Consider the following 23,819-nt stretch of genomic DNA (forward strand, 5'->3'; position numbering starts at 1 on the left):
AAAACAAAGGGCAGCTAGAGACGCATGCCTCATGAAAACAAAACTGCGATTATAAAACAGAACTGTACTAGATTCTAAACATTATGAAACTGTGTGCATTACAGCAGAACATTGAAGCTTTTCAAGCGTCACGTCCAGATTAGCTTCACTGATTAATGCTTCACATATCAGGACACACTGGCAATGAAGAAGCAGTTTGCACTAAGCCAGCAGCATCTACAGTGTCACTACTCGCTACTACTAGACTATTTCTACAGGCGAGCTGCCAAATGCACTCTCCACTTCTCCTAAATTTAGCTTCAGCTTCAAGGAACTATTTGGTAGAGCTCCAACTTCTAAATTTAGCTCCTCCGGCTGTGTTTAGTTCAGCGCAAAGTTTGGATTTTGGTTGAAATTGAAGATGATGTGACTAAAGTTGTGTATGACAGGTTGATGTGATGGAAAAGGACTGAAGTTTGGATCCAAACTTTGGATCTAAACACAGCCTAAATTTAGCTTCAGCTTCAAAGACCTGTTTGGTAGAACTCCAACTTCTAAATTTAGCTTAAGTCTAAAGTGGAGTTGTTTATTTTATGATAGCGTTCCACCCAGCTCTGCTCTCATTTTAGGTGAAGCTGAAACTGTTTAGCTGAGCTCCAGCTACAGGAAAGGTTAAGATGAAGCTGAAGTTGTGCCAAACAGGCCCTTGATCTCAAGCAACAACGGACAATTCGCAGTAATTAAATGAAGGATAACAGAAGCATGAAAATGACTTCATCTATACTACCATTTCAGTATTCCAGCAAGACTTTCATTAAATAAGCATCTCTTGTCCGTTACAATGTGCCTTGCTCCCAGTATAGACACATATGTACTTATGTAGTTTCGAGTCTCATGTCCGTTGAATATATAGATATATAATATATGACAATATACAGAACCAAAAAAAAAAGGGAAAAAGACGAACTCCGGAAGCTGGACGAGCAAAATCCAGTAGCTTCTGCATGTATAAACCTCCTTGCCTGAGAATTATTTACCGAGGGAATGGATCCGAGTCTCCCAGTGCCGCGAACTGCCGATGAGAACTATCGAGCCTGACATTCAAAAACCTTCCTTTTCTTTCCCGTTTCAGAGAACAGAAGAACGCAAAAATTGCAAGTGAATCGAGCTTGCCTGTAACCTATGAATGCTTTATTGAGATGGCAGAGAAACACCACCCTCGCCGAGCCTTCTCTACAGAGGCCACAGCTTTTTATTCACATTGGAGGGGCCTATCATAACTGATGTGGAAATGTGCAGAATAGATTGCATTAGCACTTTAGCGGCGCCACATATAGTATAATAAGGGGGAAATCAAGGAGAATTCAAACCAACCTGTGTCAAGTGATTGAAAAATTGTGCTGAGATCTCTCAGCTCAGAAAAATCAGCGACCACCGCCAGGACTCGAGCTACCACCAGATGTTGTGTTAGTCTGAGCACGCATCATGGTGTCTGCTGGGAAAACCCCTTTCGGCAATATTGATCCAACAGGCTCGGATGCTGCCACTGGCGATGTTACTTGGTTGACAGATTGGTCTTTGGTCGAAATGTATTCTGGCCTTAAATCCGGGGAAGGCGAAGACGGAGCCAATGTGGCAATAGAGAAGCCAATAGGATATGGGGCAATTGGCATATCAGAGAGGGGCAAAGCAGACGGACTGTAGCCAAGCGTGCCCATTGGGTGATCATACTTGCATGCAACTCCATATCTGCAATACCCATTTTGGGCATAGTATGCACAAGGCTGAGCCCCCTGCAAGTTGAGATAACACAAGCAGCTTAGCAAGAAACCAAGGAGCATTTTCTCTACAAAAAAGCAAAGACAAAAACATAGGTCTATGTGCAATCACCAATCAACTTCTTCCAAACATACTATGCAAGCCTGACACTATAGATGATTAATGCACGAATGTGCTGTCTCCTAGCATAAATTTTAAGAACTGTGTAAACCTTTTGGGCAGTGCAAACTAATTCAGGATATCACACTGAAAAACAATTAGTATGAGTTTGCAACTAAAGAAGGGGATCTTACAAGACCTCCAAACTAATTATAGAAAAGAAAGTAATATCACCAATGGATATTTTTAACAATATAGGACATATTTCCCTACAAAGCAAGTTAAATCAGACACTAGCATTTGAAATTATGCGTATTAGGCTATTTAAAGTCCATGTATCTGTTGAAGTTTGCGCTTCACTCAGATAGTGATCTCTGATTTATGGGAATATTTGGGAGCCCCTGTTTCTATAACTTGCTGAGTTACACTGACGTGTGGGCCAAACATGGCTCATCCTCACATTCAATGTTATTTTCAATTTATACATGCTCAGTGTTATTGAGTAAGTTTTCCCTCTGAAATATTATAAATGCTTATTAAGTCAAAAAAAAACATTATGAATGCTTCATCCAATAACAATTTAAGCTGCAAATAGCTTCAAAACTCAGGAGCTAAGTTTGAACAATGTATCTTACTTGATACATTCAAGTTTCAACCAATCTTTGGCCCATAAAAGTTATATACTAGTAGATGACAATATAACACAGTTAATATTTATCAGCTAACCAAAATTATTAAGTAATCAACTATGTTCCATGATCTCATAATCCCTAAATACTCAGCATAAGAAAGCTTACAATGCCTAATTGCCCAATAATCTGCTTCTTCTTTTTGTGATTACAAGAAAGATGCACATGTGCACACACACAGAAACATGAGCACATGCATAAGTGCGCCTCCTTTTAACACATACTCAAACACACAGGCCAAGGATAAATCCATGAACCTCAATAAAATTCCTAGTGAAAGTGCACATAGAGAACATTATCGTTAGGAGGCTTCAACGAGTAGTGGACATAATCATATGACTAGTTCCTACAACCTGTTTTTCAAAACAAAAATATATGTGCAGCCTTTTTTTTTAAAAAAAAAAGAAAAAACATGGACATTAGGACTATGGAAGTTCAACCCCACTCCCAAGGACATTGATGCTACGGTACGTATTAGAGGTTTCAGGGTACTCACCGGACGAAGTGGAAGACAAAGGGAGTTGACCATATAGCCTGATTTAGGTGCACTCAACTCTCGGGGGTGATGATATTTACATGTAGCTCCAAATTTGCAATCTCCTGTTCTCATATAATATTGACAATCAGGCTGCCCTGGCCGCTCAGGGAATCCATGTTCTTGTTGATTGTTGCTTGATTGTCCAGTTGAGGAAGCATATGGAACGTAAGGACCACCATAAGCAATTGTAGAGGAAGATCCATGGTGCCCCATGCCGTACACAGGTCCAGCTTGAACATTTTGTTGAGCTCCACCTGACACTACAGGGTTTACCGAAGCCTGTATAAAATAGAAGAGTTAAAACCACAATGAGAAGACTCCATCATGGCATGTGTCAATTATTTTGTCCCATCTGATTGTTTGCTTAACACTTAAACACTGGCTGGTTATTCAGGCAGCACATCAGTGAGTGCCTTCCAGCTCTTGCCTAAAAGACAATAAGCACATTCTACATCTTTCAGTCTAGATTACAAAGAACCTGCTTCACAAATCATGACACAAGTATGCTGTCGTGCCTCATTTGTTGATTCACTTTGCATTTCATAGTATAAGTTGGCTGTCATGTCCAATTTGTTTATCAGTTTTGCATTTATAGGTATGCTGTTTATTTTTCCACAATAGAACATGTAATTCAAATCAATTACCGGATAAGGGCTCCATCCTTGCAATGGGATCATTCCAGATGAGAGCATCATTGGGGTGTATGAGCCTGGTATATATGATCCAGGAACTACAGGTGGTCTCCCCATTTGCCAATTTGCAAGAGAAGCATATGGATGAGGGGAAGCTATAGATGGAGACTGTAATGGTGGGTATATTCCAGGGGTCATCGGAACACCACCGAATTCCGGATGATGGAATTTACATGTAGTTCCAAATTTACATTGCCCAGTTTTCATGTAGTAGGAGCACTCCTTCTCACCCTGCATTTTATTTGTACCAACATCTCTTTTTCAAAACAGGAAAAACAAGTGTATGAATAAGCAATATTTTACGAGAGATTTCACACCAGGCGTATAGGGAATCCACTGTTGTTTAACATAACAGGTAGCACAGCTCCATCTTGCTTAGGATGGTGATATTTGCAATTGGTACCAAATTTGCAAGTCCCAGTCTTCATGTAATACTGTAAAACAAGGAAAAAGAATTAGGACCAACATTTACATGTCATATGACATGACATTAAAATTGTTATGTGCTTAACAATCTCAGCCAATTATTATTTGAGTATTATGTTGCATGCCCTGCCTGCCTGCCAGTTAGCAAGCAAAGAACACATGGTGTTAATGCAAGCTTAAGTGATGGCGGGTGCCTTTTTCGTTGCATAAAAGATAATTGAATTCAAGCACCAAGCTGTTTAGTTTGAGTACCTCGCATATAGGTTGACCCGCCCTTTCTGGATAATCCAATGCTGCTGCATTCCTTGCACCTCCACCAAACTACATTTTGAAAAAATAGCAACTACTTAATTTTGATGTTCCAAAATCAAGCGAAGCTTTACTACCTATAGACTAGCATAGGCAAATATGGCATCCCATGCGCACAGACAAACTAATCAATTTCTTAACGAAAACAGAAACATGGAAAGTAGATAGGCTATCAATAGACATGAGTTTCATAAATCATTTAGAAAGATCACAGTTGCAACAGAAGAATGTAAACTTATAACAAGAACTACTGAATAGTTGCTATATCTTTTGCAAACCCAACAAGTGAGAAATTCACAAAATCAGGATAGAGGGTAAACTATCAGCCAAAAGCCAAATATGCTAAACAAAGGACTTTGCTAACCAACGGTAAGAAAACAGGCAAGAAAGATTTTCATGTCAATAATCATTGATCCTAGATGTCTTTGTTGACACATTTGATTTAATCAACCAAATTAATGACAACGGAATGGGAAAAGAAGGATATTTTTTATTATGTTATCAGAATCAACAACTGATCTTACTTAAAGAAAGATTGAGCACAGAAGTTTGCCATCTGCAGATGCATGTAGTCTGACCCAGTACAATACAATCCAATTAAGCAAAATTAGCAAACACAAAACACCCAAAAAAGCAGAATAAGTAAACATGAAGCGGCCAATAAAGCAGGCAACCTACAGCTTTCTGCTTTCAAAGGGATATCCAAGTGCTTTAACTTGCAGAGGTGCACCTCCACCGCGAACCCAAACTCTAATGCTGCTACCCGATGAGTGCTACCGATGCGCCGGACAAGATCTAGGCAGTGGCATGCCCAATTTTCAAGCTACAGAAGAACTACATTTACATTGGCCGAATCAATGTTCCCCATGGCACGATCCTCACTTGGGCACTAAGCTGATCACATGGTTAATCCATCCACCCTAGAGCTGCCTCATCCACGCACGCGCGCGCGCGCAAGCCGCAACGAACCAGATCGGGAAGGGAAGCGCGAATTAGGAGACTCACCTCAGTGCCGCCGCGATCGCGCGGGTGGTTGTAGCGGCAGCGGTCACCGAAGCCGCACGCGCCGGTGCGGAGGTAGTAGACACAGTCCTCCTCCCCGGGCCGCTCCGGCAGCCTCCCCGCCGCGTCCCCATCCCCTCCTCCTCCACCTCCACCTCCCCCGCCTCCTCCTCCCAGCCCCATCCTCCACATCGGCCCTGCAACCACAACCAACAAAACCAAAACCAAAACGCAGCTGCTCATCCACCACCCCCGCCACACAGATCCCGCGCCACCCCCGTACGGACGCCGAGATCTACATCCTCGAGCTCCAAACACAAAAAAGCACACAACGAGCACGCACGCACGCACCTTCCAGGCCGGTGTCGGGGCTAGCCCCGCCCTCCCCCTCCCCTCCACCAGCTGCGGCGGCGGCGGCGTGCGGCTGCTCCATGCCTTCGTCGGCGTCAGCGGCGGCGATCGGGGCGGGGAGCGATCGGAGTGGGAGGAGGAGGAGATCGGGGGTGAGGTTTTGTTTCCTCTTATTCTCTCTCCTCTCTCTCTCTCTCTTTCTCGCGTTTCCTTTCCTTCCACCACCACTCTGGTGTGGTGTGGCTACTGCTCTTTTCTCTCTCTCTCCTCGTTTTTTTTCCTCCCTTTCCTTGCCTTTTTTTCCGCTGGTTTTTTGCAGCACCTGTCCGGGTTTCACACGGGGTTGGTTTCTTCTGTTTTTCTCTTTTTCTTTCTAAAAAAAAGAATTCACTTTTTATTAGTATATATACTACTCTCTCCTTTTAAGGTTAAAAAACGTTTTAACTTTGGTCAAAGTTAAACTATTTTAAGTTTAACTAATTTTATATACAAATATAATAATATTTATAATACCTTAAATTAATAATTGAATATATTTTCATAATAAATTTATCTTAGATTGAAAATGTTATTGTTTTTATTTTTTAAACTGAGTTAAACTTAAAATAGTTCAAAACGTCTTATAACCTGAAATGGTGAGTATCTTTTTTTGTTTTTCTTTTAAATTTAATGGGAGTTGGGATGGGGGTGCAAAGGACCACGCCTGATCAAGGGGTGGATCTATCACTCACTTCACATGTGGGGATTGATGGTGATTTTTTTTTTCCTCTTTCTTCGTTGCATAAATGTGGGGGGATGGAGGCGGTAACGGTTGGAGTTATATTAAGCTTCATTTGCTTTTTGCTAGGATGTTTTATGGTAATTGAGTGTGGGGTGTGGAGGAGGTGAGTTATGTGATAATTACTTCGAGGTATCCATAATCCATGTCATGTGTTTGGGACTATCCTATTCGCGTGACCGAAAGAGTGATATATGTGTGATGCATGTCGCTGGCGTCATGGAAATAGTGGACACGAGCAAGCGGGCTGTGTGTTTGTGTGTAGTAGAGGCCATGTGTTGTTTTTATGTGCATTGTTTTTTGCTTATTCGTGTGACCAAAAAGGTGATATATGTGTAATGTGTGTCGCTGACGTCACGAAATGGTGTAAATGGGCGTGCTTTATGTATTTGGGTGTACGAGCGATGTGTTGTTTTTTTTGTCATGTCATCTATTGTTTCGCGTGTTATCTCTGGGTCTTGATTGTGTCCTAATTAAATTTTCTTTTTTTATTGTTATGTATTTTCTTCGTAACCATAAAAGGTTAATTTGCACGTCATAAATAGATATATGTTATGTTGAGTTTTGGTTATCTCGTTGCCGCATGGACCCCGCATTCCTATGGTAACCTTTAATAGCCGTCATCGGAACTACGACACGGTTGATCACATCCTTGTGCTAGTCATGACGTTACTAGCCTACACGTGGACAAAAGGATATATTAACAGGGACGACACGACTACCGTGTACTCCATACATCTCTAATTCGATTTATATAGTTTATACTACATAACTACCCGCGTGTTGTTGTGAGAGTTTAGTATAATAGCAATAAATACAAATAATATGTGAGAACTAGATGACATAAGTTTATATAAGTCGATGTAATTTACAATAATTTAAAAAGTATATAGAATGGTGTTCAAATGTAAAAGTAAAGTGACGTGGCTTTACGAGAAAAAAAAAAGAGAACGGTAGTTTGGACTATAGATTAATCATCTAAGAGCTAAAAATAATTGTGATGATATGGTTTTATGAGATGAGAAAATGATGAAGATAATTTAGACCACAGATTAATTATTTAAGGGCTAAAACAATTGAGATGATATGTCTTAATAAGAGAAGAAAAAAGAGAGATAATTTGGACCATAGATTAATCATCTAAGGGCTAAAAATAATTAATATGATATGGTTTAATGGGAGAAGAGAGAAATATCATTAACTAAGTGATAATGAAAAGATATATTGACATATTGTGTGAATTATGTGTGATGATGATTTAACATGCTTGTATTTTAAAGCTCTGAAATTTAACAAATTATAGAATTATAAATAATATATCATGCTTGTATAATGTTTAAAATATAATAATTGTTAATGAATTATGATGTGGTATTTTGAGTTTTAGAATTTAGTGGCTTATAACTTTATTGTAAAATATGATACTCAATAAAAAAATTCGCAATCCTGCGGTAGGTGTTGTTTTTACATATGCGTAGAATGAGATGTAATTTAGCGCTAAAATTAGTTTAAAAATTAATAATTATTAAGCACATGGTACGGCATGACTCTTTACTGTAGTACATGGCCCAACCAACCCCAAGTCTCTTATTCGCTTGTGATCAAATCAACTATACTCACATGTGGAAAGCACGCTTGTTTTCTAGCACAACGAACTAAGGAATAATTATTTCCCTACGTCTCAACGGCAAATCTACCACGATCGATTCTCTTCCAAGAAAAATTAACTAGTCTAATCCACTAGTTTAGCCATAAACTTTGGTCCTGTTATTTTCTCATAAAGATTAAGATTTTACCTCGGTTTCCATTACTACTAAACGGTATATTTCGTGCGAAAACTTTCTATAAAAAAAGTTATTTTAAAATATCAAATATATCTATTTATAATAATTAAAACTTAATTAATAATAAGTTCATAACTTTTTCTCGTTTTAACTTTATCTTTATCGTCATGAGTTTCGAACCCAACCAAAATATCACCGGCCTGGGGAAGTTGTATACTCGTATAGGCCACCTTCGGCAACCGATTTTCATTTCCCTTAGAGGATATTTTTTTCCAAACTATGCCATCTGTGTCGATTTATTAATCAAAAAGAAAAAAAATCACCGGCCAAGATTACTACAGCTAAAATGCCAATAGGTAGCTTGCACTTTCTGTATGTCAATCAAAAGCATCATTCTGCTGCATTGCCCTGAAAGCATCACACACAAACACATATATACTCCTACTGTTCTTGATACTGGCAAAAAGTCAACTAATCTCATCATGCCACCACAAATCCACCATCCATACATGCACTCGCTCACTAGGCCCCGTTCAGATCTCACCTCAAATTTTTCACCATATCACATCGAACGTATAAACACCTACATAAAATATTTAATATAGGCTAAAAAATAACTAATTACACAGATTACAAGTAATTTACGAGACGAATCTTTTAAGCCTAATTGCTCCATAATTTGATAATGTGATGCTACCGTAAACATGTGCTAATAACAGATTAATTAGGCTTGATAAATTCGTCTTGCTATTTACTAACGGAATATGTAACTAGTTTTTTTTTTATTAATGGCCGAACACCCCATACAGCATCCTATATAATACCTGATGTGACACGCTAAAATTTTACACCGTTGCATCTAAACCCCTCACTAACCCCCGGCCAGCATCACCTACTCTACTCTACCTCAACGCACCAACCAACCGCCGAAAAGAAAGAAAGAAAAGAATCCGTCAAGAAAAGGAGCGTGACGTGAGAAGCAAGGAAGCAAACGGGGTATGTACCGTTACGATAGTTTGTGTGTGTGTGTGTGTGAGAGAGAGAGAGAGAGGGGGGGGGAGAGGGAGAGTGAGATGTGGCGCACGTGCACGGGGGGCGTGGGGGCATTTTATTTATTTGTTTATTTTGTTGATGATTGACACGTATAGTACCCCAAGTACTCCTACGGGGGCCCGTGGGCGGCCGCATCCTATGCCCGAATTTTCATCGAGCCAGGCGTGCGGGTTTGTCCTCGTTAACTAATTCATTAATTAATTACTCCCTCAGTCCCCTTAAAAGGGATACTTGTACTGATTGATCATTCGTCTTATTTAAAAAAAATTAGAATTATTTTTTTTTATTTGTGACTTACTTTATTATCTAATGTACTTTAAGCTTAACTTTTCGGGTTTTATACTTACACAAATTTTTAAAATAAGATAAGTGATCAAACAGTGCAAACAAAATGTCAAAATCCCTTATATTAAGGGATAGAGGGAGTAGCTTATTATCTTATTTGGTTTCATGGGCTGATCCAAACAGGTGGGCTAATTCATTAGCCCATACAAGAGGTACTAATGGGCTAATTTTCTATAGGGACTTAAAAAAAGCAGTTATCTCTCTCCTATCTCTCTAATCTCTCGCCACATTTTAGTCCTGAATTAGCCTATGGTTCCAAACATGTCACTCTAAGCTAATGTTTAGCCTACCGATTCAAGACTAAACATTAGCTCTCAAAATTAGTCCTGGGCTAATCTTCCAAATAGGGCCAATTTGGATGTTGTATAGAGGAGCGCATGTGCATGCCGTTGGTTAGTCGATACGTTGTTGAGGTGGTGGTAGTACTTTCTCCTCCGTGAAGACTTAGAGCCTGTTTATGAGAGTTTCGGGTAGTTTGCAGCTTCTCTCGGAATTAAAAATTTCTCAAACAGTATAACTTTTTTTTTATACTATGAGAAGTTCTATTTGTAAAATTTAGAAAAATAAACTAGAAACCTGAAGCTGTTTCTTCATATTCTCAAAAGCTGAGTACCAACCAGCTGCTTCTCAAAATCTTAAGCTAATAAATCCTTAACAGTGTTTGAGAGAAGGAGAAAGAAAAATGTTGATATAATACGTAAAACGAGATGGGTCATTAGCATATCATTATTTAAGTATTAGTTATTTAAAACTTAAAAATGGATTAATATTATTTTTTAAAACAACTTTCCTATAATTTATTTTGGAAAAGTACAAATTACCTCCCGAACTATTGCGGTCGACCGAATTACCCCCTAAAACCCGAAAATCAGACAACGTTCACCCCCTCGACCCAATCTAGAACAGTTTTGTCCTACGTGGCGTACCCGTGGCAGTCCAGTTAGAATTCTATTTGTATAAAAGCAGGACTCACCTGTCATACTCCTCTTCCACTCTTCCTCTCTCTCTCGTGGGTCGGCGGCAGGTGGGGGACACGGAGCGGCGGCGGCAGGGGACACGGAGCGGCGGCGGCGGGGGACGAGGAGGCGGCGGCGGCGGCTGCGGCCACGATGAGCAGCTGTCGCCTTGGCGCGGGGACGGACGGAGGCAGGGGCGGGCGGTGGGCGGGCGTGGACGGCGGACACGGAGGCAACATGCACAGTGCGCGGAGACCCTCCTGCGCCAGAGGGAGTTCGCCGCTCCCTCCTCTGTGTCCCGCGTCAACTGCCGCCGCCTCCTCGTACCCCGCCTGCCGCCGACCCGTGAGAGAGAGAAGGAAGAGTGAGAGAGAGAGGAAGAGTGGAAGAGGAGTATGACAGGTGGGTCCCACATTTTTTAAAAAATAAAATACTGACTGAACTGCCACACGTACACCATGTAGGACAAAACTGTTCTGGATTGGATCGAGGGGGGTAATTTGCCCGGTATTAAAAGTTCAGGGTGAACGATGTCTGGTTTTCGGGTTTAGGAGGGTAATTCGGTCGACCGTGATAGTTCGGGGGTAATTTGTACTTTTTCTTTTTTTAGAAAAAAAGGCACACCGTTTAACAATTCGGAAACGTATGCACGGAGAACAGCAGAAATCTAATATGTTTAGCCCCGTTTGAACCTAAATAAGATACGTATTTTACTGATTTTTTGTTAGAATATTTTTTAAACTACTAAATGCTAATCTTGCTTGCACTACTAGAAAAAAACATTTTTTAGGCGGCCAAAAGCAATTTTTCCAGACGGAGGAGAGGACCGGCTGCAGACCAACGACACGATTTTCGCAGCCAGGGCAATGGCCCGCCTGCGAAAATCCAATGAAAAAACAAAAAAAATGGCCTCGTCGCCGCCGCCCTCCCCTGGCCTCCCTCCGGCCGGATCTGGGAGGGGAGGAGAGGGGAGCCGCTGACGTCGCCGTCCACGCGCGCGCCTCGTCGCAGCCGCCCTCCCCCGGCCTCCCTCTGGCCGGATCTGGGAGGAGAGGGGAGGGGAGCTGCCAACGTCGTCGTCCACGCCGCCGCCGCCCTCCCCCGGCCTCCCTCCGGCCGGATCTGGGAGGGGAGGGGAGGGGAGCCGTCGCCGCTGCAACAGGAGCCGCCGACGTCGCCGCCGCAACGGGAGCCGCCGACGTCGCCGCCGCAACGGGAGCCGCCGACGTCGCCGTCCACGCCGCCACCGTGTCTGCGCCACCGGTGGAGGGATGGAGGGGAGGGGAGGGGAGGGGGAGAGAGCTGAGAAGCCGGTGGAGGGAGAGAGAGAGAGAGTTGAGAAGATTAGTGTTGAGGGAAATGAGTGGTGGGGAGGGGGTTGGAGTAGATAAGTATCAAAGTTTTTTTTTGGTAGGTACCATTTTTGCAGGCGGACCACATAAGGTTCGCCTGCGAAAATAGGTGGTCCGTTTGCGAAAATGATTTTCGCAGGTGCCGCTTAAGTGGTCCGTCTGCGAAAATCTATTTTCGCAGGTGGATAGCGAACTTCACCCCGATTTATATTTTTATAGGCGATTATTTGGTTCCAAGGGTCATGTTCGCCTGTGAAAAAAAAGACCCCCATATCAGGAAAAATGTTTTTTCTAAGTGTGTTGGCTTCGATTTGATCTAAAGAGGCATGCATTGGAGTGTTATTTAGGCCGGTGAGTGATATTTGTTTCTTTTGTTACGGTCATTGATCTCCGGGGTTTCTTCGGACTTCTTTTTTGTTCGATTTAGAAAAATCGAATGAATGCTATAACAAATTATATATTGGGATAGAACTATAGATTGTGGGAGGACTGTTTCGAGGGGGAGAGGGCTACATAGATGGAACGGTCGCGTGGCCAACAGTGAACAGTTAATGAGACAACGGGTTAGTGGTAGCACCATCTAAGGGCAAGTACAAAGGTAGAGACCGGTATGGTCTCTACGTTAATTAGAGGCTATTACGTTACAATAATTAAGACAATACTGTCTCTAACATTAATGCACTAAAATACTTTCTTACTAGTGATCTTTCCTTTATTAGACTCAATGCAACGAAAAATTTCCTAATAAATACTAAGAGTCGACTCTATGCTGTTGTCATGCGTAGCAACCATCTTTCTTTTTCCTTCTCCCTCTCTCTTCCACGTCACCAAATATGCTTGCATGATAATAAAGAGAGACCGCTAATAAAGACCATTGTACATGCCCTAAGCCTGCATGGAAGAGTATAGAGAGTAAGTTTGTCTTCTTTCGAACATTTCCCTAGCTAACTTCTATCTTCCGTTTTTACACGTACGTTTCCTAAATTATATTTGATCCATTTCCAAAGTTTTTTAAGCTAATATTTAATTAATTATACGCTAATTTATTGTTCCGTTTTACGTGCTGAAGTGAGGGTTCCAAATCCGTAGTAGCGAATGCAGCTTAATTAAATGGGGGTGTGCGATTGGAGTGAGCCCTTTTGAATTGGAGGAAAAATATAGGAATTTTGGAGGATTTTAATCATATAGGAAAATTTTCTATGAAGCCCTTTGAAACAAAGGATTAAGTCATATCTAATTCTTTGAAATTCTTATGGAATGGACAATCCTATAGAGGTTTTAGAGGAAATTTAGCAAGAGCTTCAACCTCTTGGTAACTTTCCTTTGAGTCTATCTCTCTCATCCAATTCCTGTGTTTTTCCTGCGGTTCAATCAAACAGTCATTTCTGTGTTTTTCCTGCGTTTTGCAATTCTTTGTTTTACACTTACATTCCTATCAAAATCCTATGTTTTTTTCAATCCCGCGATTCAAAGGGGCCCTAAGTAAGAAGTGGAAGAATTACCTCTCCCTCCATTTTATATTATAAGATTCTCTTTAATTTATCTATCATAAGTTTAATTTATCCACGTTTGTCCAAGTTTTTATGAAAATGTAGCAGCATTTCAACATAAAATGAATATATTAAAAAATATATTTAGTGAAATCAATTCGGTGTTCTACGTATTGCAATTTTTTTATATAAAGTTAGTTAAATTCAAACAAGCTTGACTTTAAACTGAAAATTTTTTCAATGTCTAAGTATCTGGACAACATAATTTTTTTCTCATAATATACAGGCAAACCTTCTAGAAGCGTGGTAGTCTTCACAAGTTCACATTGGGGAAAAAACGAAATATGGATATATATATGGTATCTTTTGAAATATTAAACTAACAACCGTTATTATCTCGCAGAGTACGGCTAAATATGGAGTACCGGGCGTGATGGAAAACGGAAAAAACATACTGTATTTTGTCTTAAAGACACGACAGGAGTATAGGACCATAGTTTCACTGAATGCTTATCGGTTTTGTAATATTGATGTCAATTTTTGATGTGACATTTATCTATTCATCTTATTAAAAATATAAAATATTATTTACTTATTGTTAACTTATTTTATCATCAAAGAAACTATAACCTTAACCTATATTTTTCATATTTATACTGAAGTTTTAATAAGACGAGTAAGACGAATATTTAAACAATTATATGAAAAATTAACGGTGTCGTATATAAGAAAAACTGCGGTAGTATCATTTATAAATGTAAATCCATTTCTTTTTCCCTTGATTGCACGCTAGATCCGGTTCAGACAGAATTGATTGGGCAGGTGGCGAGAGGCCGTACTACGCCACATTGTCCTCCCCCTGGAAAAAAAAGGCAAAAGGACAAGAGGACCAACAGAAAAGGGTGAGAGAGAGAGAGCAGGGCACTGCACGGTGCACAGCCACAGCCTGCACTGCAGTAGTGCAGTTTGCAGCAAAGGCAGCAAAGGGCATGTTTAGATCCATTTGAAATGGCAAATGGTAAATGGTAAAAGTTTTATTATTGTAAAAGTATTAGTTGGTGTTTAGATGTATTTTAAATTTTTGCCATTCTAGCACTAAAGTGAGAGAGAGAAAGAGATAGGGAGTGGTCCCAAAGCATTTTTTTGGCACAATTTGCTACTATGGACTAGCAAATGCCAAATGTCAAATTGCCAAGTTTTAATACTAGTGTTTAGATCCAAAATGACAAAATGTACTTCAAAATGGCAAAATTTTTGCTATTTTGGAGGATCTAAACAGGGCTAAAGGCTAGGGTAGTACCAGGTACTGGAGCACTGTAGTGTACTTCCTGTAGTAGCCCAAAGGCAAAATTTGCTACAGGACACGCAAAAAACGTGTAATTAGCTGGGAGACACCGCGAAAACGTGACACGGCTGATGGACACTACAAAATTTGTGTAATTGGCTATAGGACACTGGTCGCATTATTTTATTATTTCCGAGTCAAAACAAGTGATATATTTTTCTGAATGTCTAGATTGCCCTTTCTCTTTCCTTCCTTTTCTCCTACGCCGGGAACCTGCGTGATGGGACGAGGTCGGCGAGGTCACCGGGAACCCGCGCGATGGGACGAGGTCGGCGCAGGCGCGAGCTTGATGGCGGCAGCGGGGCGGCAGACGGAGAGGCCCGCCTCGGCGATGCGCAGCGCAACGGCGAGGCCGGCGGGGCCGCTGACGACGACGGCGAGGTCGACGGGCCTAGAGCAGGCACCCGGGGGGAGGGGTCGCCGACCGCTGCCGCGCGGGTGGGGGGAGGCGTCGGCGAGCTCGGCGCGAGTGGGCGGGCATGAGCTCGGCGGCAGCGGGGCGGCAGGGCGAGAAGGCGCTCGGTGTTCTCGGCGAAGGCGCTGAGTGTCCGCGGCGAAGACGACGACTACGGCGAGGGCGAGAGCAGCGGCGCATCGCCGCCAACTCCCTCTCCGGTAGCAGCTCACGGCGCCCACCTCCATCTCGCCGGACAAGAGGAAGACCGGCCAGCTAGCAGCTAGCAGCAGCCAAGCATGCGCCGGCGAGCTCGCTCCACCAGCAAGAAGATGGCTAGCTAGCTCCTTCAATTCAGACTTGAGAGCTTGAGCAGGCAGCAATGGCGAGCTCCTTCAGACTTCAGGCTTGAGAGCTTGAGCAGGCAGCCAGGAGGCAGCTGCAGCCGGTCAGGGGCTCGATCTGGTCTCTGATTTGCAAGTCGGAGCATGCACAGGCGTCCTCTTGTGCCGACCTCGCCAACCTCACCCCACTGCGCGCGATCCCGGCGAAGGAGAAAACCAAGGAAAGAGAAGGGGCAATCTGGGCATTTAGAAAAATATCTCACCTCTTTTGATCCGAAAATAATAAAATAATACGACAAGTGTCCTATAGCTAATTACACAATTTTTGTAGTGTCCGTTAGCCGTATCACGTTTTCGCGGTGTCTTCCAGCTAATTACACGTTTTTTGCGTGTCCTGTAGCAAATTTTGCCTAGCCCAAATGCCACAGTTTTGGGCCTAATTGGAATATAATCAAGCTGAGCTGCCATGGGCCACGGCCACTGCACGCTGAACAGCTCAGCGCTTTAACGTGCCAGGCCATCTGTTTACAGGGTTGTTTTCTTAATTAAGTGCCACATTTTTTTCTAAACAAAGGCAAGAGATACACATGACCCAAGAAAAAGTTCTCACTTTAAACACCATAATATTACAAACACTAAAAACACCTCAAAATCATTCCCCAAAGCTACATTAAACACCTAAAAGAAAACCAAAAAATGCCACATTTTACCCAAACATAGTCAATTGGTTTTTAGTCACAGACTACGCTCATCACATTTGACCCTGTTTAGATGGGACTAAAACTTTTAAGTCCCTATCACATCGGATGTTTAGACACTAATTATAAATATTAAACGTAGACTATTAATAAAAACTCATACATAATCTTAGACTAATTCGCGAGATAAATCTATTGAGCCTAATTAATCCATGATTAGCCTATGTGATGCTACAGTAAACATTCTCTAATTATGGATTAATTAGGCTTAAAAAATTTGTCTTGCAAATTAGCTTTCATTTATGTAATTAGTTTTGTAAGTAGTCTATATTTAATACTTTAAATTAGTGTCTAAATATAGAGACTAAAATTAAGTCCCTGTATCCAAACACCACCTTATATTTTTTCTTCTTACCTAGCCACAGACTCCACTCGCCATATTTAATTTTTCCCCTTACCTTGCCTAAGGTGTGAACAATAGATCTTGGCCACACCTTAGCAAAGGGTTGACTAGGTGGTGTTGCATTTTTTTTAAAACAACAGATGCTCATATAAATGTGCACGCAATCACTCTATCCCTTTGAGCACCTTTGAAGATTGTATAAGTATATCTTGAGATTCACGAAGTCACCTATCCCTATAAAAACCCGGGTGGATAGATTGCACCACGAAGAAACTAACCAATTAAGTTATACTCACTTCACGCCAATATGTGTTATATCTTTCTCTTGAGCAAATACTGTTACCTTTTTTTGTTTGATAATTCATGTGTTTCCATGGCCAAATTTAGGGCTCCTTGGAACGCATGAATCTTATAAGATTTTGACAGGAAATATTTTAGCTCCTCCTAAGTTTTTCCAAAAAATCATATGCTTCAAGGGAAGCCTCATTGATCCTCAGTAGAGTCTTAAAAATCAACACAACGCTATATATCGGGGTATTTAACTTTTTGCCACTTTGAAATGTGGCAATTAAAGATTTACCACTCGCAATCTATGACATGTGTGCCTAGTGGCAAATCCTTAATTATCACTTGTAAGAGCGGCAAATAGTTAATTATTCCCTATATATATAAAGTTTGTTTGGTTTAGTAGCCCACCAAAATAACTCTAGAGTATTATAAATGAATTTGTTCGAATTGATATTAATTGGAAGCCAAAATTTATATAATAGCAAAGAAAGTTCTAGAATTGTTTCAAACTGAGCATGTGCATTACCCATCATTTGGCATCAAACCAAACCATCGTATTTACTGCTCAAACTACCAAAACAATTGGTATGACACGTTTTAGCATTGATCCAAAATGACCCATTGTTGCCTAGCAGTTTCATCCATAACCTCCATAACTAACTGGCTGCCAATCAAATTTGATCAAAATTTATCAAACAATTGAATTTACTTCATCCATCCCATAACCACACAAGGGATTAAACCTTTTCTTTTTCCAAAATTAAGGAAGTAGCAAAGTCGTGATACAAAAGTGATAGTTATAGGAATATAACTACAAAAGTTAGTAGATAGGGAATAAATAGTAGAAAAGTTAGAAATTGAGGAATAAAATATCTTATATTTTAGGATAAAATAGAAGAGTAAAATATTTTATCTCGTAGAACAGAGAGAGTATGAGCTTAATTAATTTTATCAAGTGGTTTCCAGGTGGTCGATTTATAAGGCCGATAATGTTCCTCGCTGACTATACTCTTCATATAGCCCCAAGCTAGTTGCATGAATCATATAATACTATAAAGTTGATATTTATTGACTCTTAAAAGTTTAACATGCAAGTGTACCACATAAACCCACTAGCAATTATTATCTACAATATTTTAAATATCATGTAAACATAATATATCATTTACAATTTTATTGTATTTCTAGAACTCAATATGCAAGTAATATCAAATCATTATATCTACATCATTTTCACATTATTTAAACATATACATATCTCGCAACAAAGTATACTAATTCGAATACTTTGACTACTAATACATACTGATGGCATCCGTGGATTACACCGTTGGTTTGTCAAGGAAAATACTTCTAATCTTCTATACAACATTTTCACTCTTTTACTATTAATCTTGAAGTCCATAAATGTTGCTTCGAGAGAAAAAAATAACCCTGATGTCCAAATTAAAACAAATCAGCTCACCTTATATCTCCAGACTCGATCACAAAACTCTGATGGACGACGCGACAAAGAGAGCTTGGGAAGCAAAGGCATCGAGTAGTACACATGGCTGATCAGTTGGCATGCTTCTTGTCAAGCCGCGAGATATGGAGGGCTTGGTTGACCTAGTTTTTAGATTCTAACACGCGGCTGTTTCTGAAAATATGGAAAAACTCTGAAACCCAGCTTCTCCAGTTTCTGGCTTCTTAATTTATTCTTCAGAATATGTAACTACAGATTCTCAAAAGCTATAGACTGTTTGGGACAGCTTCTAACAGAAGCAGCTTTTGAGAAAAGCTGCAGCTGGGACAAGCTCCCCCGGAATGGTCTTTTGTAGCGAGAGTGATGTGGAGTGAAGCATACAGGGCAAAACATCCGTGAAACGGACGAACTAGTGTACTGGGTACAGGAGAGATAAGGTTAGGTTAAGGTTGAAGTTTATATGCAATGCATCAATTAACGTCTCGTTCTTTTCTAATCTAATTAAGACAAATTTTATCTCAGTTTTCGTTTACATACTTTTTTAAACTGCTAAATGGTTTATAAAAAATACAGAATAACAACATCCGCTCCTCAAATCTTAAATAGACACCACCACAGATGCTTGGACTAAATCCCCCCATCATGTGAGAAAGGGCCTATAGCCTAGTGGTTATAAGAGTCTCAGTAACACCATAGGTCTTGGGTTCAACTCCACATGGGAGCAAATTTTTCAGGATTTAACGGCTTTGTGCTTTCAATGGTAGGCGATGTACCCGTCGACAGCGAGGCGCCTATGATGACTTCGTTAATCTCCAGGATGGATTTGCCGACCCAGTATTCAAAGATGCTCATAGGGGTAGCGTTTGCGTGCGTGCGTTCATAGGGGTGAGTGCGCGTATGTTGTGAGTGTCTGCGTTGTATTGTATAATTCTCAAAAAAAAAATCCCCCCATCATGTAGTTCACCGCTATTTTACTCCAACCTTATCAAGTGTCGGCCTACGGTGACTTCATCAATCTCCAGGATGATTTGCTGGCCCAGTCTTCGAAGATGCTCATAGGGGTAGGGTTTACGTGCGTACGTTCATAGGGGTGAGTGCGCGTATGTTGTGAGTGTCTACGTTGTACTGTGTAATTCTCCAAAAAAAAAAATCCCCCCATCATGTAGTTCACCGCTAATTTACTCCTACCTTATCAAGTGTCGTACCAGTACGAGGTAGTACTACTATCTCTCTGCAGCTGCTCCTCCTCAAGAGGCGCGCGTGGCAATTGCAACAGCGGCGACAACAGTCATGCATGGAGGAGGTGGTAGACATAGACGAGCACGACGAGGAGGCGATCGTCGTGGGCGCCAGCGTGGCGCAGCTGCCTGGACCGTGACGGTTGTGTCGGCTCGCTGTGGTGGCGCCGCGCCTACGACCGCCTCCGTGTCCACCTCCCCAAGCAGTACCGCACGGGTGATGGTGTCCGCTCCCGCCTCCGCCGCAAGGTCCGGGAGGTGCGGTTCGACGCCGTCGACCTTGCCACCAGTAAGTAACTTAGAGCGGTATGTGGCGAGGTACCGCCGCCGCCAGTGAGAACGATGAGCAGGTGGTCCCCATGACCGGGATCGATGGAGACGTTCTCGGGGAAGACGATGCACACCGCCGACTACATATTTTGGTTGTGTGTCTATATATATATATATATATATATATATATATATATATATATATATATATATATATAGAATGTATGTAACGTTCTTGTGGTGTTCGGCTTGGATGTAATATGGGGTGTTCAGTGTTCTTGTGATGTTCGGATTAAGATCTGAGCTGAGTGGGCTTGATCTGAGCGTAGTGGGGCTAAACGTGATATGGACCTAAACTAATATAGGAAGAGAATTGGAAATTGTGGAGCGATCTGGGAGGAATTGGAAAAAAAAAATCGTGCGCACTACACGGGGAGGGAATCAGACTTTTTTTTGCGTTTTTTTCTTCCCTTTTTACCATACAATCATGCTTCTTTTTTTCGCTCTTTTTTTAAAAAAATTTAGATTGACGACATAAACCTCGGAAACCTTTTTAATTTTTTAAGTAGTAGAGATAGAGATAGAGATAGAGATAGTGATGCACATATTAAAAAAAAGAAAAATAAACCAAAAATAAACTAGAAATGAAAAAAGACCATATGCAAGGAGGCAACAGATTGAGATCCTCTGCAATCAAATGCATGGTGACTTTGGGACCACATGTTAATAATAAAGTCACTTGACTTCTTCAAGTGTAGAGGATTATGATCCGAGGCGCCGCCCCCTCCCTTCCGGAGATGACCGGGGAGACACCCCCGGAGTGAGGGGGAACGATTAGCTTTTTCGCATGAAGGGTGATTGACTGCTCGTCCATCATCCATGCAAGGGATAAGAGCAGGTACAATAGCAGGCTATTAGCCAGCTATAAATATATTTTAATAAGATAAAAGATGAAAGAGAAGAGCAGCGGGCTACAGATCTGTAGCCAGTTGCAGCACGGACTCTAAAACGCAGTGTGTATATGACATGTGGGACCATATATTAATAGTATAGTAAGCAACTATTGTATAAATTGGCTATTAGATAAATTGGAGTTTGTAATGGGCTAAGTTTAAGACGCCGCGGCCGCGCGCAAATTAAAAGGGGTTAATTTCGCGGAGGTCGGTAGGATTATTCGCGAGTTTGTTGGGGATCGAGATAGATTTCGATGAATGATTGGTTCGATCTGAGACTCCCGCCATCAATCAAAACCCTTATAAAATCCCCCCTTCTGTTCATCCTCCTCCTCATGTTGGTGGTTTGCATTGGCGACGGTGGAGAGAGCAGAAGCCACTCCATATGCCACCCTCTTCCGCAGCCGCAGCCGCAGCTGCTTCTGCTCGTCGTCTGCTAGCTCCGCCGCCGCCGCCGCCGCCGTTGATTTTGCCGGCTGCTAGCGAGCTAGCTGCTCACTCTCGTCGAGAGCAAATGGATATCGTTGGCTATCGTCGTGCCTCGGTGAATCGAGACGTGATGATCATCAGTGGTATGAAGTACTCCCTCCATTTCAAAATGTTTGGCTGATCATTCGTCTTATTAAAAAAATTTAAGTAATTATTTATTCTTTTCATAAAATTTGATTTATTGTTAAATATATTTTCATGTGCACGTATAGTTTTACATATTTCACAAATTTTTTTTGAAAGACAAACGGTTAAAGATGTGCTAAAAAATTAACGGTGTCGAATATTTTGAAACGGAGGTAGTATGATATCGTTCTAAGGGACACAGCGACTTGTTGTTGTTGTTCGTGCTTCATCGACTCATCGTCACGGATCTTATTGATTAACGGCTCCGTTGGCACGGTCGTGACTTGTAAGAAAAAAAAATTTCGATTCCCTTTCTTTACATCAGATTCGTACGATAAATTTTAAGATTTTATAAGAGTTTATTTATATCTATTCCATATTAAAAGGTGGTCAAAGTGGAAAGTAAATAAAAATTGCACTTTACGCATGATAAAGTGTACATTGTTTCACTTTGCACTAAGTTTAACACATATTTTTACTTTACACCAGGGTTCACTGATTTAGGTTTCACTTAACTACATCATCAAATATATAGGATTTTCATGACATTTCATAAATTTTTTGAATGAATCCTCATCAAACATAGTCTAAATTAAAAAGTTTATTTAATAATTTTTAATCATATTTTACAAGATTTATGATACAACACCTAGTGTAAAGTGCAAAGTGAGAGTTATTTCAATATACTCTGGTGTAAAGTGAGTATATATTAAACCTGGTGCAAAGTGAAATAAGATACACTTTAGTTGGTGTAATGTGTAATTTACTCTTTATTATATTGTCTTCCAAAGTGTGTAATTTGGATAATTTTACCATATCAAATTACTTTATATCTTTTCATATACGGGAGTGTTAAATTCGTTTAATTTGGGAATTTATCTTACTTGAGACATATTTTTTCGCCCAACATAAACCTCGTTAAAGACAGTACAATCTCGTATGACCGAGACAAAAACTTCGATACTTCAAACCGGGCGGCCAATATATTCCAATTTTACCTTGGCAGTAGAATAGAGCTTAACTAATTTCAAAATGGTTTACCAGTGTTTGTCTAGTAAAGGAAACATTCCGGCACAATCTATACTCATTAAAAGAGAAGGTATTAGTGAATTTGTCACCCCACCTCTTGTTAATCTTAAAACTTAGTTGAACTTTTTATCATTAGAAAACAAGCTAATTACATAGCTACGTATAAAACAAGCAAATTCATGTTGTGCAAGAGGATTGATAACACATTGCACAACATGAATTTTAATTTATTTTAGACAGTATTATAATATATTTTCTATTATCTCTGTAACAAAATTACAACTATCCGTTCATATTGTATTAGGCGATATTAGTCTCCAGTTAAATACTACCTCCGTCCCCTAATACAAGGGACATTCACTATTTTCTTATAACGTTTGACCACCCATCTTATTCAAAAATTTGTGCAAATATAAAAAACGAAAAGTTGTGCTTAAAGTACTTTAGATAATAAAGTAAGTCACAAATAAAATAAATAATAATTTTAAATTTTTTTAATAAGATGAATGGTCAAACAGAGTAAGTAAAATGTTAAAATCTCTTATATTAGAGGACGGAGAGAGTAGTTAGTTATATTAGAAAAAAAGTAGGTCATGAACTCATGATGGTTTGTTACTTTGTTTGGTCAATCGTATATTGAGATGGATTGCTCAGTCTCAGATTATCCCTTAATCTCCATCATGTTACTTTGTTATCACCTTGACGTGTCAGCGTCATTGTAGTCGTCTATCGGACAAATCACCCTCTCTTTTTTCTTCATCTCTGATTAGAAAAACAAATCATACACTTTGACCAAATAAGCTTTTGAGACCATGCGTGATGTGAAATCGTTCTAGAAAATGGTAATTACGGCACTGATGGGAACGACCGCACATTTATTGTCTTGCACACGAGAAACTCTTAAATTCCGGTTTGCCCCTGGAAAGTAAGTTCAGTGATATCTGCATCCTTAAAATAGACGAAAGGGTACACATCCAAATGAATTCAGATAGACCAATGATGGTGAAAGGGGTCTTTAGTTTATATGGGATAAAATGACGAAATTGTAAAGTGAGATGATTCTCAAATTTTATGAAATATACATATATTTTTCGATATATTAACGTTTATCCGCTCATACATAGATGTTGGCGTGTTTTTGTCTCGATGTATTAT

At 40.5% G+C, this 23,819-nt stretch overlaps 1 protein-coding gene across 1 annotated transcript; it reads right to left on the minus strand.

Annotated features, from left to right (window-relative positions):
* Positions 1–736: 736 nt before the first annotated feature.
* LOC4326236 (zinc finger CCCH domain-containing protein 6-like) lies at positions 737–6,109 on the minus strand. Its single transcript, NM_001401638.1, has 8 exons — positions 5,865–6,109; positions 5,517–5,710; positions 4,455–4,523; positions 4,094–4,210; positions 3,729–4,007; positions 3,043–3,363; positions 1,354–1,772; positions 737–1,259 (listed from the first exon to the last, which is right to left on the minus strand). Exons 1-7 carry the CDS (start codon positions 5,944–5,946, stop codon positions 1,404–1,406), a joined length of 1,431 nt encoding a protein of 476 aa, NP_001388567.1. The 5' UTR covers positions 5,947–6,109; the 3' UTR covers positions 737–1,259; positions 1,354–1,403.
* Between the last annotated feature and the right edge of the window lie 17,710 nt (positions 6,110–23,819).

This window comes from Oryza sativa, chromosome 1, assembly GCF_034140825.1.
Source record: "Oryza sativa Japonica Group chromosome 1, ASM3414082v1".
In the NCBI taxonomy this organism is placed as follows: Eukaryota; Viridiplantae; Streptophyta; class Magnoliopsida; order Poales; family Poaceae; genus Oryza; species Oryza sativa.